Raw genomic sequence first — 15,104 nt, forward strand, 5'->3', positions numbered from 1 at the left:
ATAATAACATAAACCACAACTCTCTTCACAGTAACAGGTAAGAACAATTACCTAACCACAAACTCGCGTTCACAGTAATAGGTAAGAAATAATAACATAACCCTAACTCTCTTCAACAGTAAACACGGTTAGAACAATATAGATAAACCATAACGCTCTTCATAGTAACAGGTTAGAACAATAATAACATAAACCACAACTCTCTTCATAGTAACAGGTAAGAACAATAATAACAATAATAACATAATAATAACATGTTCGATCTGCAGGACCAGCTTAGTGTGGAGGATGTTCAGGCTGACGAGCGCAGACACCTGGAGGGAACTGTGGGATGGGATCTGTCTGAGACATCAGCCCTGAAAGCAGAACATTATCGAATGGACAAGAACAGCGGAGCACAAAGCAGTGTGTCTGCATTGTCAGTTCAAGAAAAGGACCAGGACCTGATGCTTCTGCAGACAAAGCTGAGCAAGAAGGTACAGTGGCCTCTCAGACCCAGAGGGACTCGCATGCTCAGATCAATGAAGTCCAGGTTCACATCAAGTCTCAGGATTTAATGCTAAGTAAGGAGATAGACGAGGTTAAACACATGGAGCAGGACCTGCAGAGGACCGAGGATAAAAATCTGTTTCTCATTACATGTCTGAATCAGGAACTGAATCATGTGCAGATCAAAATGAAGGAGGAACGGCAGCTGGCCTCTCAGACCCAGCAGGGCTTGGGGGCTCAAGTCAGTGAGGCTCAGGCACTCATTGAATCCCATGACTTATTGCTGAGCCAGTTGGTAGAGGAGCATAAACAGACGAAGCAAGACCTGCAGAGAGTCCAAAGCCTGTTCACTTCAACAGAGAAGGAACTAAACAGTGAGAGAGAGAAAAGCATAGACCTGGAAAGACAGAACAGATTGCTAGGAGAGGAAAAATTGAAGCTTTGTGCAGAGCTGAACCAGGTCCAGACCAAGTTGGTCCAGATGGAGGAAAGTGTCCAAACTCAGGCAGCTGAGTGTGAACGTCACCAGCAGAAAATCAGGGAGCTGGAGCTGCAGGTTAAAGACAACTCCACAAACAGAGCTACCACATTTAGTGTGGAGGGAGTTGTGTCTGGTGAGAGCAGCAGCCTGGAAAGAGAGGTTAGGGATCTGTCTGACACTTTGTCAGCTCCAATAGCTCTACGGCTAACTGACCAGATCAACACAGTGATGGAGACTATTGAGAAGCTTTGGGAGGAGAAGAGGGAACTGTTGCACAAGCTAAGTGAAGCAGAGGAAATGGGCAGTAAAGGCATGATGGCAAAGGCATGATGGCAGCCTCTAATGCCCAACACAGGATGGAACTGTTAGAAGAAGAAAACAGACACCTACAGGACCAGATCCTAAAGCTCTCCAGTCAAGTTTGTTGCTTGCAGAAAAACTGAGAAAGACCCAGTCATTGTACAACAGGGAGAATGACAAGACCCTGAATCTCACCTTGCCACTGGTTCCTCAACAGACAAAATCATCAATCATAGCTCTTTCAACAGTGACCGGTAATAACAATAATAACATAAACAATAGCTCTGTTAAAAGTGACCAGTAATGACAATAACAATATTTAACACCAGCCCATACGGTCGAGGCAGAGGCCGTCCTTCTTGAGCCTGGTTCTGCTAGAGGTTTCTTCCGGTAAAGGGAGTTTTTCCTCTCCACCGTTTCCTAGTGTTTGCTCAAGTGGAATTTTTGGGTTTTTTTATTAAATCCCATAATCAGCAGGTAAAGTCTGTTTACAATTAGGTCACCTAGAAGATAAACTTTAAGAGCTCTGAAAAAAAACTTTAAAAAAAAACAATGTTTCTTTCTCATATGGCAATTTAATTGGCAGTACATTAATAAAGGTTCATCAATCAATGAGCAATGCTGACTGAAATAGCGTACTTTATACTCCACTTGCAAATGTTGTTTCTAATTCAATTGTAATATAATGAATTAATAAAATCTAAAGTATAATTATGGATTAAGTACACATGAGTTAAGTCATATAAACCTCTGCACCATTACCATCAGTTTTAGTTCCACACCTACAGTGACAGACATTAAAGAGATATTCATGGCATGAAGGATGAGTGGATGGATAAATTATGGATAATTTCTTCTATACACTATATAAAAGATATCGCATTAATATTAAACAACAGAAATACAAAATATAATGACTGAATAAAGTAAATCAGGTTGTGACTTTCACTCACATCATTATTGCATCCACAGTTGTGGCATTTAGTCATCTTCTGCTTGAATAAACATATGGATGAAATACAATATAGATAGATAGATAGATAGATAGATAGATAGATAGATAGATAGATAGATAGATAGATAGATAGATAGATAGATAGACTTTATTCATCCCACGATGGGGAAATTCTTCTGTCTACAGCAGCAAGGTGACATTAAATAGGACATAATAGGATTATTAAGCATTCAGTCCAGCTATAGCATTAGTACACTAGAAATTCACCAAATAGAATATGTAATATACACACAGTGGTCTGGAGGAAACTGACTTCTTATCCCTGAAGAGTGGAGTTTTATAACTTCAGGATTCATCTAATTAAGTTGGTAGGTAGTTTGAGGCTGACTCAGGTAATCAGACTGCCCGTGTTATGCAAAATGTACCTTTTGGTCCTGTGCACACACATATAGGACTCTCTGGTCTCTTTTTTCTTACATTTTCATGCTTTGTAGAAACCAGTCCATGAATGGTTCGTTCAAAATTTACGTTTTTGTAAAAGTGTCAGGGACTCAATCCCTCCTCGGGCTGGGTCCAAACACCATCCACGACAACCAAGTCCACCATTGCTTTTCCTCGCAGACTCACTCTGCAAAACAGCAGCAGAGTGCAATACACAGACAGTGCTCACCTGTTGGATGTACGAATAACAAACTGTGGATTTAATGGTTTTTGATTGAGCTCTTGTCAAGTACGTAGTAAAATCAGTATGTTTGTGTTGTTACATGTGTAAGTTCTGACTGGTTTTTGGCTGCTGGATTCAATTCAAGACTAAACCTCAAAGATGGACTGAATGAACTTCTAACATGCTTGGTATGTGTGAATCATACAAATGTACAAGAATGACTAAAAGTGGATTTTGCATGATATTGCACTCCTAACTCAAGGATGCGCTTATTAGATTTTGGTGGTTAAAGGTCAAGGTCACTCTGAGCTAATCTTTTTCCATCAATGCCATAGGACATCTGGTACAAAGAACAGACATGCATTTAGACTGCAACCTAACTTCATGGCAGAGACATACAACTGTAATGCATGTAGTTGTAATTTAATAAATGTTAATTTATTGGATTTATTGGCTATTTGTTGGCGCCAATTGTCCCTGAAATTAATATGCACATCAGAAAGAAAATAAATTGCAATCATATCTCTCGATCATAGCTAATTGTGCACTCTTTTAAAGTGCAATTAAATTAAAATTTTAGAAGTGCCAGTTGCCATTTTGTTTGGGCTGCAAGAAGTGACAGAACAGACAAGTTTCTTTCCTAATGACATGTCACACTGTGTTTTGAAAAATAATGATTATGGAAATTAGTTTCATAAGCCATCTCTCTCCCTTTGGGAATAATATAAATAAATAAACTGTCATCAGCCAGCATGAAGCACAGTGTTCATCAAGAGAAATGATTGGAGCTACAGGATCCATTGCAGACACAACTGCTGGTATTCAGTTGCCTCAGTGTGCCTTTATCATGCAGCTCTTGACTTCAGGGTTGCAGCTTATTCAACCAACAAAATAAAAGCACCACAAAGAGGATAATGTATTCTCAAGAGTAATTCAGCTCAGAAATTAATTTTAATTATTATTTGAGCTTCAAATTTTTCCTCTTTTGGCACACGAGGATTCAAATGAGTTTTGCACCTGTTAGTGTGTGCACTTTTATTTTTAATTTACAATTAACTTGAGTCAGATTTTATGGAGGAGCTTGGCTGGGTAGCGTAATTACCAGCTGCTAAATTGAAATGTAAATTTGCTCTTTCTTCCCTCAGTGAAGCCGAGCACTTCAACAGTTTGCAGTGCAAGCATGTAAGACAAAGAGAGGCACTTCCTCAAATCAACTTGAAAGGTGTAATGTCACATTCAGTGCACAGCCACAAAGATGCAGAATGAAAAGCATTCCGTAAATCGCAGCAATAAAACAAGACGTGTTTATTCATCTCCTATATGCACAAGGCTTATTGGCATCCAGTGCCCACTGGAAAGAAAACTGTGAAGGAGACTGTGTGAGACATAAAGCATTTTCTGTCATCTGGCTGAGGAAAGCTGATACGACTACATTTGAATATTTAATGCAATTAAAGGTCTGCTCTGTGCTTCTGGCTGTGGATGTGTGTGAGGTAGCAGCAGACTATTTCAGCCAGTCGCTCTGTTCTGTTCTGCTGTTTCAAAACAACCATGAGATTCGTGAATTCATAACTCTGCTGTGGGAATCTTCTTTTTGATGTTTCTGTGTGCATGCTCTGAGGAGAGATCACCACTACTGATTCCACTTTTCCTGACCGATTTCCTCTTTCTGTAACACTGTGGCTGTTTAAACCTCTTACCCAACCTGCTTTTTGTTTTGTCTGACTCATCCTGTCCCTATCACCGTTGCTATTATTCTGCAGATGAGTGCTATTATTGTTCCCTTCATGCCATCTGTGAGATTTAGACCCCATTCAGTCAAAATATAGAGGGAAAGAAGGAAGGCTTATCCCTAAACTCTTCTCTGCTCTTTCATTATTTGCTTTCCTATCAGGGGAGCCTCTCTGCAGAGATCTGTGATTCATGCATCTTTGTAGTTGTATAAATATTTGGTGGTTGAAATTTTGATAAAGAAGTCAAGTCAGCTGAATTTTCCTCAGGGAGCTGTACTGACTGAATTCAGAGAGGCTTCACCACCCACTGTAATTGTTCCATATGATGAAGATGAAACATTCTGCTTGAAATAAAATGGAATAATGAAAGCACTGAGTCTTTTGAACAGTCTTCTACGTTTATTCTCATCCAGAGTTCCATTAATTTTTCACTAAGATCTTGTATTGATGATGGGAGAGTCCGACTGCTGCACAAAGTCTTCTCCAGTTCATCCCAAAGATTCTTAACGTGGTTAAGGTCTCTGTGGTGGCCAATCCACGTGTGAAAATGATGTGTCATGCTCCCTGAACCACTTAAGCCTGATAGATCCAGACATTGGCATCCTGGCATATGTCCGTGGGAAGAAAAAATACATTGATGGAATAACCTGGTCATTCAGTATATTTAGTTAGTCATGGTGGGTGCATCACTTCACCCCCCTCTCTTCTTACCCTGATGCTCCCATCACTCTGGAACAGGGTAAATCTGGACTCATCAGACCACATGATCTTCTTCCATTGGACAGTTCATAACCCAGTTTAGTAGTTTCATCAATCTCCTTAGATGTTTTCTTTGCTTGCTGCATATCTAATAATTTGACCCTTCTGAAACAGATTAACATCTTTTCCACAATCACAGGATGTGTCTTCAGACATGGTTGTTTATTAAATAAGAAGCTACTCACTGCATCTTAAATAACTAGTTGGCAGTTGAAAAATGTTATAGCAATGTTTTTGTGTTGTGTTATGTTGGCCGGCACCGCGAGGAAAAGATGTGGGAGCAGGTGTGACCTCACTCATGTTGCTGAATCCTTTCAATATCTAGTTGTTTTTTTATTCATTAGCATGCAGAAAGAACACTTCAAGACAAGAGTAATGTCGGTCTTTCTTTTCTATACTAACTCCTACCATCCAGAAACACATGGGTTTGTACTGTCTATAACACGAGTGCTATATTATAAGTCTATATGAAATGTAGCAAGCTCGCTGTTCTATTAAAATGAAATGAAACTGAAGAATGCAGTAAAGTGAGTATTATAATGAGGCTTGTACCGTTACAGTTCATTTCTTGTAGTGTATGCATCACTGTAAATATACTATTAATTGTGAGACCCAACCGATCCAAACCACTGACAGGTAAAGTGGATAACGCTGCCGAACGTAAACAGTCAGTTGTTGAAGTTGATATTTTGGAAGCAGTTAAATAAAAATAAAACAGCTACTAGTGCTGGAAAATGTAATGTGACCAGTATGTGTTGCATCAGTGAGTGTGTGTGTTCATCAAATGGTGACTATACAAATACACTGGATAGGATTAGAACTGCCTAATCCTAAAGCATGACCAGGAAATCTACTGATATTTAACACATATAGGTAAAGATGCTCCAAATAAAAGACAAAGGCACTGAAGCAGTGTCCAACTTTTGGCTTTACTTCAAAACCACTGTCCGTAGGAGGAAGGAATTTAATTTTCAATGCAATTCAATTTTATTTATATGGCACCAAATCACAACAGAAGTCATTTCAAGGCACTTTACAGCGTTTAAGGTTGAAGACCTTACAAAATATACAAAATACAACATATGTGACTTTTAAAGAGGAAATAACACGTTGTTCCTCTTGGAAATGAGAAATTGGATTTAACTCCACTGCCCTCAGGTCACAGGTACACGGCTCTGAGATGCAGGACGGTCCGCTTTGGAAGAAGCCTAATCCCCCCTAGTCATCACATTCCTCAATAACAGACCTCGCTGAGTTATGCTGTCGTTTACTGTTATTATTGTTATCGTTGCTGTTATTGTGTTGTTGTGTCTATTGTACTCTGTCAAACAGGTGCAGTGTTGTGGATAAGGATTTCCCCTTGGGGACAATAAAGTCAAAGTCATTCATAGGGAATAAAATGCAAAATTGCTCAGTTGAACACATTCTGCTGCATCAGCCCTTCATGGTCCGGCAGTAACTGATTTTAGCTAATGTTAGAAAACTTTAGATAGAAATGACTGTAGCTGATATCACTGAATTAGTTTGATGACTTCATTACTATTGTTTGCTTGTAACCCCAGAGATCTTCAGTTTCATAGTTCAGTCATTTTAGCTTTTAAAAAATTTGTCTGAGGCGACTGGTGAGATTTTGCAGGTTGTTGAATGAACTTAGAACATGTTGTGTAGGGAAGTCACAGTGTTTACAGTCACAGAATGAGGCTTGATGACAGACAGGTGAGTGGCAACACGATCACAGATTGTTGTACCTTAGTATCCAGATGAGAACATCAGTGTTGCTAGGCAATGCCGTGCTGTGCCCTGCACATTATGAAAAGCCGTACCTACTGGCTATTTGCTATTTTCTTTTTACATGTGATTCAGGTGAATTCATGCTGTTCCTGTTCCTCTGTGTTGTCGGCTCTGGAGATGCTTTTATTTGTTGTAATAATGCTTGTTGCACCAACCATAGTGTCTCTTTTATTCCATTTTATTTATTTATTGTCTTCTTCCATACTCAGGAAGGTGACTGTATATTTATAACTGATCATTTGCTCAGACTGAAAAGGCTATAGAAAAGTAGCATTGATTTGGATTCATGTACTTTAATAAAAGCCTTGTTTAAAGGTAACAGCCCTTTTATTTGAGTCACCCTTCTCTATTGTGACCAGTAAACATATTTCAAAAACTGAATTTAAGCTACATTCAGTAGAGGCAGATATCTGATGAACACCAGACTGTGGTGATGAGTGACTCAGAGGCAGGAAGGGTTCATAAAGCCTATGTCTGAAACAATTAGACCTTTGCTTGCTTATTATTTTCTAGTCCAGACTGCCCCGTGAGGACGTCTCAGCTCTGTGAGGAGAGAAGGGCAGGAAGATTTTCAATCTCAGCTCCATTAGGTAATATCTAATTGACTTTTGCACAGCCGCTATCAGTCTTTTCCTCAGCTCATTACTGTATGCCAGCTCTGAAATACGAATCACTGAAACACCCAGTGGATACTGACATTATATTATTACTAACAATGGATTATTCAATTCTGAAATCAATAATTAGATGAGGCACATTTTCCAAAATAATAAAGGTGAAATAGGAAGGAAGGAAGATCTTATATAGTCTCATGTAGGCTGCAGAAAATGATGCTGTTTTCTGATTTTCTGTTGCCTGCCACATGTCCAGCCTGTTTGAATATGACAGCTGTGACACTTTGAAAACACTCGAGTAAATGAAACCTCCATTGATGGACTTGCAATGAGGCTGAGATCCATTCTCAAAGTCAGAAATTACTGAATAAAAATGTTGTCATGATTTAAACTGGCTCCAAATATTTTTCCCTCACCAATTTCCCTGAGGACTCTTCAGCCAGAGCTTAACTTTTATCCCATCAGCCAGTTTTCATTTCCTCCACACAGGGACATGTGAGGCAGGCCTCTGCAACAGCATTCAGAAATAGCACCAGCGTAATGGCTTCAGTGAAATAGACTTTGCCAGCAGTGTGAACATAACTACTCCTAATTTTTGTTATGTCACAGTCACAGCAGTGTCATCCACGCATCGCACGCAGAACGGCGAGGCGGTGCGAGCTGACTAATGTGGCACTATTTATGGACGTCAGTGAGAGCTTCATGATTAACTGTGTCAAGTGTGGGAGGCAGTGCTTTCACACGCAGGGAAATTTACACCATACCCTTCCTCTCCGCTGATTCGACCCATCTGATTTATCTAACGGCTCTGGTGTCTCATCTGCAGGCTGCCTGGTGCCCTTCACTGTGAAAAACACATATGCTTTATATTTAAGGAGGGAAACCACATGGACTACAGAGTGTCTGGGTTACACATGCAAATCTGTGACTACAAAGACCACAGTCATACATGCTGCAAGTGATGGGCAGCATCAGCAAGAGTATAGAAGCAATCAATGAGTGTAAATTCGTTGTCCACAGTCGACATGTTGATATCAGAGAAGTCACCGTTTGGGTTTAGCCGGTTAGCATTCCAGCGTTCACTAATCGGTATTAAATTCAAAACTCATCAGTCACAGAAATAATTCACCCTCTCTAATTGATTGACTGATCAATGGTGAGTCCACACTTTACAATACATTTTGGAGAACATGTCCACTGAAGATACTTTTGACAGGTTACATATTGGAGCTTTAAAGGACTACTAGGAACACGGATGTCTGAACCGAATTTCATCTGATGGCTTTTGAGACCATTCTGTTCAAAATGCAAACATCAATTTGCCGGTGGTGGGTTAGGGTTATCAAAGTTAGGTACTTTTTGTCCTCTGGGCAACGTGAATGACTGCAAGCCCACAAAGTTTTATGAGAATATATCCAATAGTTGTGGAGATATTTCAGTTTGGACCAAAGCAGTGGAATGACTCACACTGCCAATGCTGGAGACACACACCACACTGTGTCAAAATGAAGGGAAGAGGTTTGTTGCTTCAAACAACCAGATTTTTTTGTATTAGTGCACTCCACATCTGGCTGCAGCACAGCACACAGACGAGGGCTGCTGGAGATTATTTGCTGGGACTCGACTTAGCCGTCGGGCTTGGCAGACCCTGCCTCTGACAACTACATTGTCTAAAGCTTCAGGAGATTAGCTGATCCACAGCCGCTGCCAGGCACCGATATGACTGCTGCTGGATTTACAGCAGGCCCACTGAAAGGAAGTCGGGTCTGGGTCTGGCTCTCTGACAGACAGGTGAGCTTATTTCATCAGAGCAGTGGAACGAGGAGGGTGAAAAATGTCTGCAGTGCTGTTATGGCTGTATGGGGGCAGAGGTTAGGTCCCTCCAGCGATGCCACCACCCAAAGGCAATCTCAATTTAAAAGATTCTCATTACCCCCAAGCAGCCACAATCAGGTATGCTATAAATCCTTTGGATCCACTTTATTTTGGAGTGGGCTGACAGTGAGCCTACACACTAGCTCCCAGCTTTCCAGGACCTCCAACCTCACACTCACACAGGGCTAATCCACTGATTACAGTGGCTACTCAAATTAACATTAACTGGGTGTCATGTTCATGGATGGATGCTTAATTAATTTCTCACATCTCCATTAAAGCTCCACATCACATCCTCTGATGTATGCAAGTGTTCCTCTCTCTCTTTTTTTTTATTCTTCAGTGATTATCCATTCCAGTCTAACGCATTGCCACTTTCTGTGACTCTATTTCTATCCCCTCAACTAACATTAGTCTTGAGACTAATGGAAAAGCTGAAACAGTTTCGGGACCTGATGTGTGCCGTCTCCTTACATATTTTACAGCCAGACTGGTTCAAGTAAGGGCTGCCTGCCCTTGTGGAAAAGACCAAACTGTTATCTTCTATTAGAACCTAATCTCACCAGCTATAACTGCGGGAACCTCCTGTAAATTTTTACGACATATGCTCAGGGAGCTCCACATATGGTGCAGAGACTGAGCCATGCTGCCTGTCTGATGAGTAAACATGAATTCCTATGTTAGTAGGGACGAGAGCAAAATGAAAGAGCAAACTGATGAGAGGCACACTGAATCTAAACATCAGATTATATTGGAACTCATGCAAAGACACGGCACTATAAATCATAGAGGTATGTATTATCTCTGATTCTTGCGTAGGTGGATTTTGGACTTTCCACCGTTTTGGTCGTACAAAAAGCTGCTTCACTGACAGGGAATGAAAATCAGATGGAAAAGCTGTTTTTCGAAAGAGTTCAAGGTCTCCAGCGCTCACGGAAAAAAATAAATAAATAAAAGATCATTTGGATGTAAAACATTCAGCTAAGCTCAGAGTCCCCAAAATCCTTCTCGCCATTAATTATTAGTGCATCAGCTCCAAGTTTGGTCTCATGATGATTTCACAGATGGAAGCTTGGGCTCTTTGGCTTCTAGCATTTTTAGATTCATGTATGTTTTAAGAAAATATGGTGACTATATCTAAGACTGCAGGCAACATGTCTACATCTTATTTCATGTATTTCAGTGTCATGAGAACAGCTCACAGATTGGATCCACTAGTCTAGTGGGTCATTATACACAGGATGTACTACACCACAATAGCCCCTCTAGTTTTCAGCAGTGTACATAAATAAGTAATAAAGATTTGAGCCAGCCTGCTGCGAGCACTGCAGCATTCATTTTCTGCTGTTAAATGTCTTGTTAGTGGCACATCCTGCTACTCTCTTTCTCCCCAGCATGATTGGAGCTAATTGTTTTCGGTATGCATCACTGAAATACTCCTAGAAAGCAATAATAAAGAGCATACAGCAGCAGCACAACAGTGCAGACAACAGCTCGTCAGCCTATCACTCTCTGTTGTTCTGAGCAATTTGTCACCACAGATTTCTTCTTTGTTTATATATTTTGGGTTTGGCTCACTGTTCGTGCGTGGTTAACTTCCATCTTTATTATCGCTGGTGAGGATTTGGGCATCAACTCAGGGGTTTTCACCTGGCAGAGCAGCTGTTGAATACGGCATGAACAGATGTTCATTCACACCTTCTTCTGTAAGTTTGCAGCTGCAGATTGAGGTCATGGCAATGTTTCTCCTTACAACTTCACACATCACTTCCAAAAAAAATTTCTGTGCGTTTGTTCTCCCTGCCAGAGACCCTCTGTTTTATCCTGTTTTTAACAGGTCCAGAATAAAAATTAGAATTAATTTTCTGGCAGCATTTATTTGTATGTCACCCTTTTAAAAACTGGAACTTTACATGTTCAGGTGTGGTTTGAATCATTTTCAGCTTTTTGTTGGTTTCAATGCGTCCAGAATGAAATCTTCATAAACTATGAGTGGTTTGTCTGGATGTTTTTAACAGGAACTCAGGGAATTCTCCTGGCTATGTGGGGCAGCTCTCCTGACTGATGACGACATTTGAGTTTTTCAGTGTGATGTCTTAATGACACGTCACTGCTCACACCTGTTCATATACTTTATACTTACATCTCCAGCCGTCGCTCTAGCTGGATCACCCAGGCCTGCACACTCTCACCAAAACAACCACCACGTCCTGTGTTGATGATGGATTTTTTTTTGTAACGTCCTTGTCAGGGACACATCAGGACACATTAGCATTTACACCACAGTACACTTTCAGATCTAATGAGTTCCAGACATTTTGAACAACACGCCTTTGGGGTCATTTACAAGTATTTTTAGCTGTGTCCATTGATTGTGGATGCAAGGATGCATTTTAGAACCAACTGTAAAGAGGATCCGAAAAACAAAAGATGAGGTGTGTGGTTCTGGGGAGCAGCATTTACAGATATCAGTTAATGCAACAGCATTTTTTTTACACTCTTTTCAGGTGTTAGTTTTTGTGTTGTCTCATGTTTTTGATTATGCACTTTCCCTGCCCTGTCCTTGTTTCGATTTACCATCACACTTGGCAATAAAACCCCATTTTCTCTATTTATTTGTGTCTGGCATTTTAATTGGATCCATTACAACCTAATCCTTACATGCATATAATTGCTTATCAGATAACAGTATTTCTATCTAGTCCAGGCTGTGCACTGTTTTGTGCTGCTCAGGGTCACAGCTCGGCATGGAGCGGCATCTGCCTGAGCCCTGAAAAGTCCCCTGGAAGATAAAAGCCTGGTTCAGCTTGGTTCACGGCTAAATGGAGATGATCCATGGCCGTGCTAAACTTCCACCCAAACCTGCCCGGCCTGCTGGTTTCCTGCTTGCCTCATAGATACAGATGGCATTTCATCCGTATCTGCTGGGAAGCTGAGCAGAGAAAAAAATAGGACTGTGCCACACTGACAGAAGCCAAATAAACAGAGGAAGATGCAGGGAGATAGTGAGGACAGACTCCACAGACGATTACTGAAAAATGACCACAGCAGTCTGTCCTCAATAATTTTATATATTATCAAAATGAAAAACTCCGAAAGCTTTTCCCTTGTGCTTCATGCATTATGCACTAATATTCAGCTATCTTGCTTTCACCAGTGCTTTCTTACTTCTCCAGCTCCTATAGAAATAAGATTAGAGTCAGATCAGACCTCCTCCAAAGAATTGAAGTGCACAAATGTCCAGTCGTGCACTCAGAATTCAAGAACAAATGTAATTTAATGTGTGATAACTTTTTCGTATTCAGTTAAATTTACCAAATGCTCAATCAGAACCCAGCACGTAATAAAGTTATGTGAGTGATCTGGTCATTTCTTTTGATTTGATGAGTCATGCTAAATCTGAATGAAGCGCCTCATCAGTCTGTTCACCATGCAGCCAAAGTGCAGGAACAGAGGTGACACAGCAGAGCAGGACTACAGTATATGACAGTGTCCATAAACTGTAGCTAACACTTGCAGATCAAAGGCCAGAACCAGTCCGCCAGAGTGAAATCACTGCCTGAGGACAGTGTCTGCATCTGGGCAGAACTGTGTGGGCGAACGCAACTGTGATTTAAATGAGATAAGAAAAATTGCATTTGCTAAAATGAATTAGCTACATCTTTCTTTTATTCTTTCTGTCTTTCACACGCATACGCTGGCACTGAGTGTTCTCTATCCTGTGAAGCAGAATATTAGACATTCATACAGCAGTTCTCCATATACCCCGCTGAATACCTCTCATCACATCCAACTCATTTGTTTTACGTTGTTGTTTTGATGTGACCCAATTTCCCTGCGAAGAAGATTCATTTTGAGGTGTTGAAGCTTCACTTAGACAATCTTCTCACAAACTGGCATCTCCATTTATCTATCTATACATCGCGAGTCCTCCACCTCTCCAGCAGTACACCTTTTTCCCAGTCTTTGAGTGTGTTTCTGCCATACTAATGTTAACGTTCTGTTCATTTACACGTAAAACCCAAGTTAACATTCATATCGAACAGAAAAACAAAGTTGGGGATCAGCAAGCCAATGCTCCCAACCTTTCCCACTGCTTCTCTGGCAAAACTCTCCTTGTAACTCTTTTGAGTGTAACATGGCTGGGCCCCATGCGGCAAGTACTCCATAGTGTCTCCATAAGTTTGCCAGGGAGCTCCCCTCCCAGGTCTTGTGCCTGAGGTAAACTCAGAAAGCTTCAGACTAATTCTTAGAGATAGGATACACAGGTTAGACATGTGGAAGAACCTTGGAGCAGAGTCACTGCTCTTTTGCATCGAAAGGGGCCAATTGCCTTGATGTGTTTACCGGGAACCATATTAGGTGGTACGCAGTAGAAGAATTAGAATTTCAGATCAGCTTTAAGTTAGATCCTTATCAAACAAAGCGCTGGAGCCGATGGCACGTATTCAGTGTCTACCTGTGAAAGGTAATGAAGAGTCTTGATGAAAGAAATCAAGCACAGCATGCACAGGAGGCTGGAAGACAGACAAGGAACATTGTTTTGAGTAATCTGCGGTGATGCCTGCCTGTTTTCCTAACACAGACGGAGGAGATGATGAGTTTTAAAATAATTAGCATTACAATGCGTTTGTGTGGATGTGTTTGACTTTTCGCATCAGTATTCCCCTCCAGCTCTTGTCAACATTTCCAGAGCATGTCACAGTCGTGGTGAGATAACTGACAAAATGAATACAGGAACGTTCACTACAACTGAAAAGATGAGAAAAAAAAAAGAAACTGTGAAGTGAATAAATGTGCGTGGAGAGTGGCTAAATGCATACACAGTTTACAGACACATGAATATTCAAGCAGCTGTGTGCTGTTGTTAGAAATAAACAAATCCGCCATTGTACAGCCTGACATAAACTGGTGATGAATAGCGTGGCATGTTTAATCCATCTTATCCTCCTGCAGCACGGTGATCTGATGATGTCCTTCTTAACCTCAGCTTCAAGGTTGCACCCCGAGATTGGCAGGTTTTTTAATGACTTCCTGCTGATACCAAATGAACACAGGCTGTCTGTGAGCGAGCAACAGGGATTTGTCATGCATGTAAATTGCCAAAGCGGGTCATCCAAGTGGAAATGTTGGCGAAACATTAGACTGATACAATCATTCTAAACTCCTCCCTTGAACAGGTGTTGCTAAGTCTTATTTCGTAAAAGTTTAATTTAATTTAGCACTGGGGGAAAATATTGCATGAACTCACACAGAATAACTTAAGAGTTTACAACTTCCCCTTTATAGCACCACCAGGAGGCAGACGATATTACTGTGTCATCTGTAAAAAACATATGCATTGAATGGATTTTCACAAAAACTGGCACCATTATTCATGTTCCCCCCAGGATGAAAAGTAATAGAGATGATCAGCAAAAGAAACAGGTATCAGACCAGAAAA

At 40.7% G+C, this 15,104-nt stretch overlaps 1 protein-coding gene across 1 annotated transcript; it reads left to right on the top strand.

The window, feature by feature from the left end:
- Window positions 1-254: 254 nt before the first annotated feature.
- On the top strand, window positions 255-1,300 carry LOC113167215 (X-linked retinitis pigmentosa GTPase regulator-interacting protein 1-like). Its single transcript, XM_026367636.1, has 2 exons — window positions 255-476; window positions 518-1,300. Exons 1-2 carry the CDS (start codon window positions 255-257, stop codon window positions 1,298-1,300), a joined length of 1,005 nt encoding a protein of 334 aa, XP_026223421.1.
- The last annotated feature ends 13,804 nt before the right edge of the window (window positions 1,301-15,104 follow it).

This window comes from Anabas testudineus, chromosome 7 (genome assembly GCF_900324465.2).
Source record: "Anabas testudineus chromosome 7, fAnaTes1.2, whole genome shotgun sequence".
NCBI lineage: Eukaryota > Metazoa > Chordata > Actinopteri > Anabantiformes > Anabantidae > Anabas > Anabas testudineus.